The sequence below is a fragment of the Gavia stellata genome, chromosome 5, assembly GCF_030936135.1.
Source record: "Gavia stellata isolate bGavSte3 chromosome 5, bGavSte3.hap2, whole genome shotgun sequence".
NCBI lineage: Eukaryota > Metazoa > Chordata > Aves > Gaviiformes > Gaviidae > Gavia > Gavia stellata.
Window position 1 is genome coordinate 30,982,076 of NC_082598.1, and position 14,926 is coordinate 30,997,001.

The window sequence follows — 14,926 nt, forward strand, 5'->3', positions numbered from 1 at the left end:
CTAATTGTATCCAATCACCACAATCTCACACGAAAGTCACGGACATTTTGTCCTTTGAAGCTTAGCTCCTCAGTGCATTTGTCATAGAAAAACGTTAACTGGTTTAGAAATCATGGTCAGGATCAGGTCACGGTCAGGTCATTGTTTTGTTGTGCAGTGTTTGTACAGCTTACGTGGGGACTGCTGATGACTATGAAGGTTATGGAGAACCACAAGGGGAGGAGGCAGAAGCTCAGAAGAGCCTACCATGCCCTTACAGTGTATCCCGGCCCTGGGAGAGGGATTCGCTCTTGCTGGGTAGCAATGAACCCGCTGGCAGGTCACTGCCAGTCCCCTGGGCTCGGCAGAGGTGCTGGTACTGCATGTGAGCAGGTTGTGGCTGTACTGTGAAGCTGCGTCGTGCCCCTGTCTTGGGAGATGTTTGAGATTAGTTTCATGTGGAAGGGGGTGGGATAAGGCACAGGGGTTTTTTGTTTTGGTTTGGTTTATTTCCTCTGAAAGCAATCTGTTGTGCTGTAGAGCGGCCACAAAATTCTTGTTCCTTTTAATGTTTCGATAAGAGTTGAAAGAGGAAACGGCCACAGAGGGACTAACCTGTTGGCCTGAGGTTGTGCAGGAAATCTGTGGCAGAGTTGGGAATAAAATCCACACCACTTGACTCTTCATCTTATTCCATGGCAGTCCCACGTCTTTTGTTTGCTTGGCAGCTGGAGATGGTCTCCAGTTGCTTGTGGGGGTGATGCGGACTTGCACCTGATGTGCTTTTCTGTGCTAAAGCAGTGTTGTGGCTGAGGCTCAAAAGCTCCCGCAGAAAACATTTTTTTCCAGGATGGCGCACTCCTTAGCCAAAGCTTTTTTTGTTTGCACATCCCTTAATTGTTGCAGGAACATTCTGCTGTCCTTAATCATATCCCTGCAATTTGACCTGCATTTCCTATCCGTATTATCTAGAGCTGTTGCGTTTTCTAATTCCTCCAGCCCGGTTTTCCAGATGTTCCTTCTGCATGCAGAAGTCACAACTGGTGTACTCCCCCTCTTTCCTCCCTCTCCCTTCATTTTTAGGGCTTAGGAAGTTGCTTGTAATATATTCATATATTCTGCTTCTTTTTGCAGTTACACAGCCTTGTTCACAAGTGATCCCAGCGTTGTAGTTTTTGACTTAAATTTGTTATATTACAAGGAGAAGCTAAGCTAGTGGAAGTGACTCTTTTCAGCTGTGGGACACAAATTTAGAACATCCAAAATGGGTCTTGGGCTGTCTAATTCTGAGCTTTGCAATATATTTTACATGTATGTTTAAACTTTTTAAAAAAATGTATTGGTAATTATTAAATATTTGCCATTATCAACATATTTTGTTAGCATAAATAATTACCTGCTAGTTGCCCTTGATAACAACTCTAGAGGGTCATCCAGAACCCCAGTGTGGTACTCTGGCTATGCAGTGTATGGGAAGGGTTGGATGTTTCACAGTGGGATCCACAGCCCTTGACCAACAGTGGGATCATCTGCCCACACTAGCCCGCAGGAGCCATGGGGGCAGAGGATGGGTTTCCTCTCTTCCCCTTGTCCTGTGGGGTCCCTCTGGTCACGTGGGCTTCACAGAGGTGGTGACACTCAGCTGAATAATGAGGTAGTGGTCCACCTCCTTTTCCAAGGTATAAGGAGGTGGGGGGGGTGGAGGCATGCCCAGGTGTGCATCAGATAACAGAGTAAGGATGCACACCTGCACCTGGAAGTCTTCAGTGGAGACATGGCCATGGGTTCCTCCATCCTGTTGCTCAGAGAGTTTACAATCCCACTGGTGACTGGTAAAGTCGTGGTCCTGCCTGGGGTGAACATGGAGCCCTGGGAGGAGACAGCAGACTCCATATCCCTTGGGGTTCGGCACTTGGAGATGGCTTACCATCCCTGGTTTATATCTTGCCAACATGTCCAATTCCCAAATTATTCATGTTACTGTCACGGTTATGCTCATGATTTGTGTTACTGGAGTGCGCAATAGCAGCAGCGGGCCGGGAGGAACCCCGTCCTGCCTCAGGTGTGGTACAAATGGAGCAGTCTCAGACCTCAGGCGTTAGCAGCCTGAGAAAGGATCAAGAGATAGCAGATGGACGCATGCTGTGGGGATTAGTACACTGGATTACGAGTTGTTGGTTAAACTCTCAGATTTCTGTTACTTAATTATTCTTCCAAAAAGGAGATACAAAGTCATTGCTGTCTTTCTAAGCACCATTTAAATTCTTACCTTTTAAAGACAGGCGATATTTAGGTGCTTAACACTAAGTACATCTGATAGTTTTTGCATTTACAACCTGTTCTTACATTGCCATACTTTTCTTGAAGACACATTGGTTTCAGAAGGCAACAGAAAAAAACTTTAGATTGTTGGAATCCTTTGCACAAGGCATTAACTTGATTTGTAAACTGTTTTGCTAAGAATTTGTAGTCTGCGTAAAGAAACCATAACAAGATTGTCTCGAAATAGGAGTGATGGTTTCAACTGGAATATCGTGGCTTTTGTTGTGGAGTGCCACAGTGTGCTTGTTCCCTCTACACCTTTCTTTCCCCAGCTCCAGTACATAACGTATTTTGTGTGCCTTTGGATAGAGTCATACTCTGCTGTGTTGTTTACCACCTTTGAACACGTTCCACCAACTTGCTAGATAGTCCTGATAATGTGTTTCAAAATTTTGAACTCCTAACCTGAATGGGTGTGATGAGTGCTAGGGGAAAGAGCAGGTAAAAGTCACAGATGTTGCATAAAAAGATGAAATTATGTTTTTCTTAATCTTTCTGGCAATTATTATTTCTAGGATGGTTGTTTGTATGTTCGGTCATGTGAGTTTGTGTAGAGGATTAGTGGACGTCATGTGGAAAATTTCTGGTGGTGCTGGAAAAACAGGCGCTGGTGGACTGCCTGTTGGGTTTAGCACTGATAAATAGATCTTCATCCAAGGGAGATGGGGAGAGAACGAGGGTTCCTCCAAAACCCAGGCCACAGACAAAGTAATCAGACTCTGCAGGTGGTCTGACCATCCTTTGCTTCCTTCTCTGTGGTGGATTTGTCAGGAAGAGGAGCAGTTACCTGACCTGGTCTTAATCCAGTATATACCTTAAGACCAACTAAAGCTGTGAGATGAGTGAATTAAGTCTGGAGTATATAATCTCATCCCAACTAATCATCCGATTGTTTTGCTTGAACGTCTGTTGTTATCTGTGTGGGTAGGGAAATTCGGCTCTGAAAGGAGCCGCAGTGTGTTTTTGCATGGAGGTGTTGGTTTTTGAGAGATGTTCCCCCCCCCCCCCCCGGCTCAGACATGGCTATTATACATCCAGTCCAACTGTGCAATACTGTGCTATGCATTAGAGGGGCATGGGGCGATAGTTATTTGTAGGACTCAAGAGCCAGTCTTCAGAAAGGGAAGGGTTTGTTCCTGCAGCACCCTTGTCAGCGTTTGCACACATCAAAGCGATGTGTATGGTTTGACAGATCCACACTCATTTAGTAGGTCAGTTATGACATTAATCTATGCACTGCTACCTCCGATCTGTCCCTTTCCTCTGCAAACCTGTTGATGACGCCCTACCTTTGACTTTCACGCGCCCTTGTGCCCTCGGGTTGGGCAGTTAAGTGGGTTTGGGGAGGAGGAGAAGGCCAATGCCTGTCTGTGCAGTACGTTACAGGCTGGTTTTGTTTGGGCATTTTGGAGCCTACGGTTACCCTGTGTGTCATTAATCCGCTGTATAAATACCCGGGAGAGAAGCGGAGGGAGCGGTTCAGCAAGCCAGCCCCTGGTTTCCTCAGGGGCAAGTAAATGAGTTTATTCTGCAGGTATCTCTGGGGCGTTTTGAATGAAGTAACCCCTTGCTACGGCTGAGCGCGTGGCCCTGCTAAGGATGCGGAGACTGCAGTGAGGTCTGGGGAGGGAGCGTCCCCTCTCCGTGCACAGGCGTAGGTTGTGCACCGGGAGTTTCTGCTGGCTGCAAGCGCGTTTCTGTTCACACGGCCGAGGTGTCGCGTTGGTGTTTTGTTGTTGAAAGGAGAGCGTCGGGTAGGGTCTGCGTTGGTTGGCTTTGTGCTTTCAGAGGCATCTGGCCGCCCGCGATGCCGTGCCGGCGGTGCTGCCGAGGCTGCTGCCGGAGGAGGGGGTGCACGGCTCGGGCCAGCAGGCTGGTGTGCTTCCCCCCGCTGCCCGTTTTGTGCCAGGCGTTAGGAGCTGAGGCTGGGCCACCACCAGCATCGCCCCTTGTGCTGGTGAAGGAGGGCTGCCCTGCGGTGTGCTGAGGGGACACGCTGGTGTTTGCTCCGTGGTTGGGGCTGCGTGACCTGCCCAGTGCCGTGCTCCTCGGTGGTGGGGCAGAGGGTGGGCAGCGGGGGCCGTCCCAGCTTGGCCGCACGTGCACCTTCCCTGGCAGGGCCCATGCTGAGACCTTGCTGGCTGCAGGCAGGGAGTGATACAGTGAAGGATGTCCTGATGTTCTCCTTCCCCAGCCTTCCCCAACTCGTCCGAGGACCTAGTGCCATAGTGGGCATACAGCATTGCACATTTGCTGTTTTGTGCAGCTCCTGTCATTTGTCGCTTGAATCACCCCATGGCCTGTGGGAAGCAGCAGTCTTCCAAAGACATCCCCGTCAAGGACCTGCCTGGTCTTTCCTGACACCTTCTCAGAGGTCTTCGCCCTCTGCCATCTCAAGTGAAAGTTTTGTGCTCTGATCTGAGAGGTTTGCAAATCAGAGGTCTCCTTGCCTCTCCTTACCCTGCTGTCAGGCCCCCCTCTGTCCCAGGCAAAGGGTTTTTCCAGCTCTCCTGTATGCAGAGCCACTGCTGGCTGGGACCTGTGCTCCTGAGGTCTTGGACTTCTGCTCTCCTCGGCTGAGCTGCAGTTTCATGGCTCAGGCTCGCACCTGCACTTGGAGGTAGCAGATTTGAAATTAAAAATGGGGGTTTTTTCTGCCTTTTTCTGGCAATTATTATTTCTAGTATGGTTGTTGATGTGTTTAGTCATGGAATTGTATATGCAGGGTTAGTGAACCTCATGGAAAATTTCTGGTGGCGCTGGAAAAATGACTGCCTGTTGGGTTTAGCACTGATAAATAGATCTTCATCCAAGGGAGATGGGGAGAGAACAAGGGTTCCTCCAAAACCCAGGCCACAGACAAAGTAATCAGACTCTGCAGGTGGTCTGACCATCCTTTGCTTCCTTCTCTGTGGTGGATTTGTCAGGAAGAGGAGCAGTTACCTGACCTGGTCTTAATCCAGTATATACCTTAAGACCAACTAAAGCTGTGAGATGAGTGAATTAAGTCTGGAGTATATAATCTCATCCCAACTAATTATCCGATTGTTTTGCTTGAACGTCTGTTGTTATCTGTGTGGGTAGGGAAATTCGGCTCTGAAAGGAGCCGCAGAGTGTGTTTTTGAATGTAAGTAGTATTTTCAGTGGCATGACTCTACTACTACATATGGATGTTGTACAGTCTTGTACAACTGTGCTTCACATGAGGGGGACATTAGCTAATAGTACACTTACTGTAAGCTAAGGATTACTTGTAGGACTAAAGAGCTACTCTGAAAGGGGAAAGGTTTGTTCCTGCAAGACCACCTCAATATTTGCGTATGTTCTTCTGATGTTCAAGTAGGTCTGTAGTGGTGAGAATTTATATGCATTTTCATTTATGAATGCCATTTTGTAGGTTCACTAAGACTTTCACATCAGGGGTGTGCTAACTCAGCAACCTCCTGCTTGACTTACCTTAACAGTGGTGGCAGAGAAGCCTGAATGTGCTTCTTTCTCCAAGTATGCAGTGTAAGGTGGGAAGTAGTTGGGAATTGTGAATTGAAGCTGCTGATTTTACACAGCTTTATTTTCTGAGAACTTTTAAAAAGTTGTGTTATAGCATGTTCAGTGAAAGAGAAGGTAAGAGGTCATTTAGAGCAGCTTTGGTGACTAGGAGATTGGTACCTCAGTAAAAATGATTTGGTAGCGTTGGGTAGGAAGCTTGAAGAATATTTTGCATGAAATTTTTTTGGAGGTAAGAAATGACAAATTAGCACTTCAACTAAAGAAGTAAGCCAGTATGGAAAGCATGTACTGATACCTTGATTAGACTGGACATTTCTCATCTAAGAGCGTGAGTGGAACTTCTGAATACATGAGAGAGCAGTTTGAAAAAGATAACTGTTGAGCAAGGAGACTTTAGTTCTTGGCAACATACTGAGTAAATGACAAAGAATGATTAAAAGTGCTGCCATGTAGAATCAGGCTCATATGTTCTTGAATTTAATTTTTAAATAGCTTGGGTCTGTTCCCATTCAAAAGCCAAACCATTGCAGAAACTGGTGCATCTGAAACTAGTTTAAAATGTTTTTTTAAAGGCCAGTTTCCATCTGCAGTGGTTATTTGCTCTGTGTCCCAAAGGTCTTACCAAGCCAAAAGGTGTCTGTAGAATTGCACAGTGCCATTGCAGCTTAGTATTTTTAGGAAATAACTCTCAACATGTTAACTGCACATACACAACTATAAATATCAATTTTGCTGCAGAAAAAAAGAGAGCATTATATTGATTGGCATTGTATTTTGTGCTTTTTTTTTCAGGTGGTTCACTGCCCCATGAAGAATCTTCACTGGTTGTGAATAAAGGGGAGGAATTAAGGCTGAGGTGCAATGAGGATGGACCCGTGACTTGGAATTTCCAGAACTCGGACCCATCGGCAAAAGCAAGGAGTTCCAATGAGAAAGAGTGGTACACCAAAAATGCAACAGTCAGAGACATAGGCAGATACATATGCAAAAGCAAAGGGAGTATTGTCACCTCTTTTTATGTTTTTGTTAAAGGTAAATATCAATGAAGGCATTATTTTTGCTTCCCCCGCTTTTCCCCACTCCCAAAATAATAGGACAGTAAACGCTAGAGGAGGGAATGAATTTGAGGTACAGAAGGAGAATACAGTGTGATAGAAGAAATCTTCTCCTCTGTCCAGTAGAAAGAAAACTCACTCCCAGCTTTGCTTGCAATGGCCTTTGTCACCAGAACAAAGCTCTGGATGAGTTTCTCTTTACATCCCTGTTGTTTTGTGGTGAAATATACCTGAGCTCTCTTTCTAGAACCTAGTCAAGTGACCTGAATCAGTTGTGTGAGTCAGTAGTACTGTGAGGAAGCAAGCAGTATGTAGAAATGTCTTTTTGATTCCATGCCATCCATCAGTATGGAGTCATGTAAGGTTTGGCCCCAAGCTCTTGATTTATTGAGGCAGTTAGCTAAAGGATTTGGCTTTTCGAGGCCGTACTTTTAGGCTTAAGCCAGCAGGCAGCAATGATTCCTCTGCCTTCAGCTCCTTATCTACCTTGTGACTGATCAGAAATGTCTCAGATGGGAAAAAAGTGCCTGTGCTCTGACCCATGTTCCCAGTCCTTTATTACCCTTACACTTTGTCCAGTGTTTTCTTCAGATTTCTTCTCTTCTTTTGTTGGGTCCTTATCTGTGGCTTCATCAGCTGTCCTCAAGCCACCAGTTTACCATCCCTGGCATTCCCTTTTCCTTTCCAAGGAAGACAGTTATTTTGCTTCTCCTTCACATAGCTCTGGTGGTCTTTTTTCCCTGTTGATGGAAAAAAGTCCTACAGCATCCACTTTCTTGGAAACAGCATTCCTTGTCCAAAAGGGGTTGCCTCAAAGAGCCTCCTCTGAACCCTGCCAGTCCTTTGAGAATTACTGCAAGGTTGTTTTCCAAGACAGGGACATACTAGCACAGCACAGCGAAGAGTATTTTCCTAAGGGAAGACATATGATGTAGTGGCCATACAATTTAAAGAGTGCTCCTTTAACCGCTCCTGAGTTGTCCAAATAGCCATACAGGTACCATGGATGAGTTTTCTCGACCTTCTGTGTTTCTCTGAGACTATGACTAAAGGAAATCTGTCATGTATTTTACCTATACGTGACAATCATTGTTGACTTTATCTACCATGACTGTTTTCCTGAAGGTCATGGTAATTATCCCAGACAGCTGTGATCATAGAGATGTTTGTGCCTTCCATTACATGAGTGACTCCTTCACCTCAGGGTAATAGGCAACCCTCCCACTGAGCATGATTACCAAATCATCAGAGAAGTTATGTGGCTCTCATGCAACATGTTAATGTCTTTGTCTCAATTGTGTGAAAAATATGCAAACTTCACTTTGACAAGTTCCTGGCAGTAAAATAAGTATGTTTGTGAGGTTGGCCATCATTTTGCAATAGGGTAACCTTCATAGCTGTGGCTCAATGACATCTTACACCACCTTGAAGATGCTACCATGAGCTCAGCTGCTTGTGGGGTTGCCACAAGCACCCTACATGCTTTCTGCTTGTAAAACTGGGAATGAAGAGAGAACAGGACCGAGAGTAACTCACTGGAAGGAGAACCTCGATCCTGCGCAGTCCCAAGTGGCACATGAAATGGTGGCAGCTGTTTATCTCTAACGTCCATCTGGATCTGCTAACAATGAATTTTCTAGTCTTCTGTGACCAAGGATGACATGGTGTTGACAAGACTGTAGGCACTTACCTCTTTCACCTTTCTGCTTTGGCAGAAGGTGCCTGTGTTTCGTCTGGAAAAGCGATTTGTGTCCCTATACAAGTAAATTTAGTGAAGATCAAGCTAGTTCAGACACCTACATAAGAGAGAAAAAAATCTCTTGATTTTGATCTCAAGTCTTTTCAGACACAAGCAATGATAAGCACTGCCACATCTTGTGTTGGAAACCTGAGGTATACCCAGAAGGCAAGTGCTACCCGAGTTGTACCTGGGTTGGAAAGTTGTCAAGGGAAGAACATGACTGTGAGCAGCCTTGTTTGTGCCTGGATTCCCTATGGCAAATCCTTTCATGTCTTCTCACCGTGAAGTCTCCCTTCCAGAGGGGGGTGGAAAATGGGAAAGGGAGTGCCTTAGCAATTCTGCTTACCCCAGCAAGGCCTTCCCTGCAACTTCAGCAGCTGGTGAAACAGGTCTTTGTTCCTTTCTTCTACTTTCAAGTGTATTTTTTTTTTCCTGGGGAGCCATAATTTCTGTGTAGTGAAGATATCTTGGCTCTGTCCATACTGGAGAAAAAGTGGACTGAGAGGAAACCAATCAGTTAAGTCTCTGTTGGCAAGGACATTTAGATGAGCTCTTCTAGTCCGTGCTCTTCCAGCTCAGGAGTGACAGCTATTCGTAGCACTTCCCTAAGTATTTCCGTGTGCAAAACATCACGCTTTGCTTCTGTTCAGACACGCTTTACTTTTTCATTTGTTAGTAGTCTCCATCCTCTAGTTCTAGACTGATGCTTCAAAGCTTTTAGTTTGGGGTGGCTTCTTGGGCGACAGTATCAAACGAGGCTAAAACTACACCCTCACTCTAAACTAGAAGCCAGCCAGTAACTTCTCTGTTCAGTGATGAGCAACCTTCAACTTAGCATTTCCTAATTGCTTACCTAAAGGTCCCATGCTTCATTTTCAGCCTCGTACTTCTTGTCTTAAACCAAATGCACATTGTCCATCATCTTAACCAAATTCTCTGTCTTCCTTGTTAAGTCATGGTTTGTTGATCTCTAATCATTCATAGTGTATGAGGCCAGTTTGCAAAAAAGCAAGCAAGCTTTTCCCTCTGTTTCTACATTTCTAATTCATGCTACTCTGTAGGGAGGGCAGATGGGAGCTGAAATAAGCTTTTACAGAGTGTTTGTCACCACACCATCCTTTATTTTGTGCTCGCTATTAATGGCCAGGTTCTTAGCATTTCAAGGTCATCACCTATCATGGGCTTCGACTTTGGTTGTAAAAGTGTTTAAAGTACTGTATGTTTCTGTGCTGTGGTTGGCACAGATGAAATGCTTTAGAAAAGTTACCTTGCGAAAGATTACATGACAATTTTTCAATCAAACACGCTGTTTGTATGCCCAGTTTTTTTCTAAGGATGCTAAAAATAAACCCTGCTTTCAGGGAGGGGAGAGAAAGAGAGAAGTTGTTTGGTGCTTCCTCTGGTAGCAATGTGTGTTCATTTAGATTATGTATTTTACAGAAGTGAAAACCATAATTTAGGTGCTTTTCAACTTCCATTTGCTAATAAATTTCTTCAAAATCCTTCTGGGCATGAAACCTTACAGCCCTGCCACTAGCTAAAAGCAAATTGCTTTTAATGGTCTGTGAAAATCTGTTTACTGATATTGGGAGCGGAGCGTGGAGGTTTTGGAGCTAAACAAGACAAAAAAAAAATCTCCATCTCCAAATAAAAAAGCAGTAAGATTATTTTTAGTGCACATGATTCTTTAGTGTGTCTGGTATTGAATGCTACTGCACATCCCCTGTTGTGCTGGTCTTTTAAGACAAAATTTAATGTCTCTTGGTAAACATGAATTGGGTAATACTCTGTTTTACTGGCTGAATGTAAAACTTTCTTTGATGTAAGTGCCCAATTGCAGAGTTAGGGTCATCAGAAGTTCCCTGTGCAATGTCAGCTTCTCTGACAGGTCTTTGCATTTCTTCACAGATCCAAATGTGCTCTTCCTTGTTGATTCTCTGATCTATGGAAAAGAAGACAGTGACATCCTGTTAGTGTGCCCACTAACAGATCCAGATGTTTCCAATTTCACGCTCAGAAAATGCGATGGCAAACCTCTCCCCAAAAATATGACGTTTATTCCCAATCCCCAGAAAGGCATCATTATAAAGAACGTACAGAGGTCATTTAAGGGCTGCTACCAGTGCTTGGCCAACCACAATGGCGTTGAGAAAATATCGGAGCACATTTTCCTGAATGTGAGACCAGGTAACATGGGATTTTCACCTTCTGGTAGAGCACCTGATTTTCCCCTTTATCTCCCAGGAGCTGATGGGAAGTGCTGTGAAGCCTCACCTTGTGTCCTGACCTTGTCATGGGGAGGCTGGAGATGGTAGTCTCCTCTGGAGGCTTTTGGAGTCTTCTCCTAGTCAGAGCCAGATGTGCTTGCACACCAGGGGATTGCTCTGTGGCGCCTGCGATCGCTGCAGGTGGTCCAGAGGAAAGTGGTGGGCTTAGAAAGCTTGTTCTGGGCAAGTTGTGTGGGGGCACAAGTTGATCTCCTGACATTTGGCTTGTGACTGTGCTGAGCAGGTTTGGCCATGATTGCTTTTATTTTCTGTTCCTGGTAATTTCCAGGTGTTTTTTACACCATTCTAAGAAATGTGGGCTGTGCTGTTAAACTTTGAGGAAAAGCCAGTGCCCTGAGGTTTGGACAGGTTTGTGCAGGCACGGTGGAGATTTGGGTGCCTGACTCACATGTCTGCTGCCCACAAGTGACAGCAGGAGGAGCTGATTGATGGCATTGAAGAAGAGGGATTCAGTGGAGAGGCAGAGCTTGGGGCAGCAGACAGCCCTTGTTTGTCTCCATCTTTGTGAGTGAGGATGGTCACAACAGCAACCATGTGCCCAGATCAGGATGAGGATTGTGTTGTGACTGAGCTGCCAGATGCATCACTTAGCTCTGCAAACCTGTTGATGACGCCCTACCTTTGACTTTCACATGCCCTTGTGCCCTCGGGTTGGGCAGTTAAGTGGGTTTGGGGAGGAGGAGAAGGCCAATGCCTGTCTGTGCAGTACGTTACAGGCTGGTTTTGTTTGGGCATTTTGGAGCCTACGGTTACCCTGTGTGTCATTAATCCGCTGTATAAATACCCGGGAGAGAAGCGGAGGGAGCGGTTCAGCAAGCCAGCCCCTGGTTTCCTCAGGGGCAAGTAAATGAGTTTATTCTGCAGGTATCTCTGGGGCGTTTTGAATGAAGTAACCCCTTGCTACGGCTGAGCACGTGGCCCTGCTAAGGCGTGCGCGTGGTGCGGAGGCTGCAGTGAGGTCTGGGGAGGGAGCGTCCCCTCTCCGTGCACAGGCGTAGGTTGTGCACCGGGAGTTTCTGCTGGCTGCAAGCGCGTTTCTGTTCACGCGGCCGAGGTGTCGCGTTGGTGTTTTGTTGTTGAAAGGAGAGCGTCGGGTAGGGTCTGCGTTGGTTGGCTTTGTGCTTTCAGAGGCATCTGGCCGCCCGCGATGCCGTGCCGGCGGTGCTGCCGAGGCTGCTGCCGGAGGAGGGGGTGCACGGCTCGGGCCAGCAGGCTGGTGTGCTTCCCCCCGCTGCCCGTTTTGTGCCAGGCGTTAGGAGCTGAGGCTGGGCCACCACCAGCATCGCCCCTTGTGCTGGTGAAGGAGGGCTGCCCTGCGGTGTGCTGAGGGGACACGCTGGTGTTTGCTCCGTGGTTGGGGCTGCGTGACCTGCCCAGTGCCGTGCTCCTCGGTGGTGGGGCAGAGGGTGGGCAGCGGGGGCTGTCTCAAGTCTGCAGTTTGCTGTGGCAAATTGAAAAAGCCTTTTTCGTGGTGATTTGGAAACTCTGCTAGTGAATTTTAATGAATACTATATTTTAATTAACAAGAAGAGAACAAAAGTTTAATCAGTAGAGGCATCTCTGGCATTCTCCTTTGATGACAAAATCAAGTCCATTCTTGCTGTTTCTGGTATTTGTTCTGTAACAAGATTTTTTCTTCAGCTGTTTTTTCAGTGATGGCCGAAGAAAGAAAGCAGTGGGTTGACATAACTGACATTTCTCTGATCTAGGAGAATGCAAGTTGTAGTATTGGACTATTTCATTTTTTTACGGGATAAAAGTCTGTACTTGCTTGATATAGCAATGACTTCAGAGGGAAGGGTGCTGACCTGGCATCCATCGCCAGCGGCCCACTGATGGTTGGCAGCTGTAGGTGGCCGGCGGGACCTGGGCGCTCTGCCCGCGTCTCCGTCTGTGGGGAAGCGTGCAGTAAGTGGAAGCATCTGCTGGAGGCCATCGGCAGCAAAGCAGCATTGTTGTCATCCTCAGCGTTGTAATTACTGTGCTGTGGTGTTCGATCCTTGTCAAGTTCACCAGGTAAAACTCCTACCTTCTCCTTGGCTGAAGACTTAAGTGTGTTGGAGACCCTTTGGTGGACATTGTTTTTGTAATCATAACCGGGGCGCTCAGACCCCCAGGCTTGAGCTTCTGGTGCAGAAAGACAGAAGAGGCACCCATGCAACAGGGAGCTGTGCAGGCGTACTCAGACACACCACCAGCTCTACTTCCATAGCACAGGGAGTGTTTATTTCCAGCCCTTCTCAAAACAATGCGGGGCTTTATGGCCCTACGGCTTTTTTTTGGTTGTCTGTAGATGTTGCTGGCGGGTGAGAACACAGCACGCCTTCTGCACCGGCTTCCTCCTGTCTCTTGGGTACTGCTGAATGCCGGGGGGGGATTTTTATGTGAGCCTTTATATCTGAAGAGAGCAAACATGTTTCTTTGTTCTCTTCCATACCCTCTTACAGCAACATGAGGAAAACATTATTGTTAAAGTATGAATGGCTAAAAAGCGTGGCGTTTTCCTAAGTTTCATATAATTTACCTAAGACAACTACAAAGCCTGTGTCAGAGGCAGGAAGAGAGTCTGGAAGGCCTTATCTGATATATGTCGCATTCACAGTTTGAAAGTGAGTCTTCCTGCATAAAAGCCCTAGCGGGAAGTTCACTGGAGTCTCATAAATGAGGAAAATTTGAAGAAAGGATGAAGAAAACAGAAAAACAAACTGTGGAGGGAACAAAGGAAGAGCTAAAGAGCTTTGCGGAGATACGAGGCACATAATCCTCAAATATACTTGACTGTTGACAAAAGACACCCCGAAGCAGAACAGGGTTACAGCTAGCCCATGACTGCTTGTAACCACCTATCTCTTGTGTGACGAATTTGTCCATGATCTTGGCTCCAGCCACCTCTGTGAACCCTCACCGTGAGCAGAGGTTGTGGTGCTTTCAGGGGCAGGTGTGCTGAAGTCCTTGAGCGGTACCTATCCTTCCTAGGCTGTCCATCAGGGGCTTTTCAAGGACCTGTTGGACAGTACTTCATGTCAGCGGTAGTAATTTGTAATTAAAAGTTGCAGTTGATGCTCTGTTGCTGTTCTTCAGTGGCTGATCCTCACCGTGTTTTTGATTCCAGAGTGCAACTTTTTAATCGCTGTCATGGAATGAATCGTCTCATTAACGGTTCAACATCGTTCAAGTTTCTTCATGCAAGTTGCTACGCTCTAACAAGTATTATCTAACTTTAAGTGTAATTTGAAGGGAGATTGAAACAGAAATGTGCTTGTTGTTAGGAACAACTGTGTAATATGTTAAAGAAATTCGAATACCTCTCAGAGGCCTGAAACTTTATTGGAAAGTTAATGACTGTTGATTTTTATCCCCCTTTGGAAGCTCTGAAGCTAGTGAAAAGTAATGCACTTTTAAATTATCTTCCAGTTCACAAAACTCTTCCCGTCATCACCTTATCCAAAAGCTACGAGCTTCTCAAAGAAGGGGAAGAGTTTGAAGTTACATGCATAATCACGGATGTGGATAGCAGCGTACAGGCTAGTTGGATTTCTCACAAAAGTGGGGTGAGTTCTTTTCAATGTATCATATATGCACAGTACACAAACTCTCTGTAGATGTTCACATGCTTGTCTTGGATACTTGATGCTGAATCGGTTTGGATTTGCTGCATTTCCAAAGGTTCCGCATCCCACAGGCTGGTGAGGGGCCAGCAACAACTGTCCCGTGCCCATGCAGGTGGCTGGGAGGAAAAGCATCCGCATGGGCTTCTCTTCCCAAACAGAAATTAAAGTTAGGCTCTTCAATGTGAAGTTTAGGTGACCTCTGTTGGGCTGCCTAAATACGGAAGCGCAGAGTGCCTACACATCACATTGCAATCAATGGGAGCTGCAAATATCAACACATGGACTACAAATTACATATTCTAGTCGTTATCATTAACAGTAAAATACCTGCTAATTAGCATGGGATTGTATGTGACAGGAATAGTAGTGAGCATTTGCAGGAATGATTAATTCATTTAAATTACATGGTGTGCCTCACTAACT

The 14,926-nt window shown here is 46.0% G+C and overlaps 1 protein-coding gene across 1 annotated transcript in view; it reads left to right on the forward strand.

Annotated features, from left to right (window-relative positions):
- Window positions 1-14,926, forward strand: part of KIT (KIT proto-oncogene, receptor tyrosine kinase) — a 54,868-nt gene that overhangs the window by 12,218 nt on the left and 27,724 nt on the right. Inside the window, exons 2-4 of the mRNA XM_059817440.1 lie at window positions 6,601-6,840; window positions 10,513-10,791; window positions 14,307-14,443. Coding sequence (XP_059673423.1) covers window positions 6,601-6,840; window positions 10,513-10,791; window positions 14,307-14,443 — 656 coding nt within the window. The remainder of the gene's footprint in view (window positions 1-6,600; window positions 6,841-10,512; window positions 10,792-14,306; window positions 14,444-14,926) is intronic.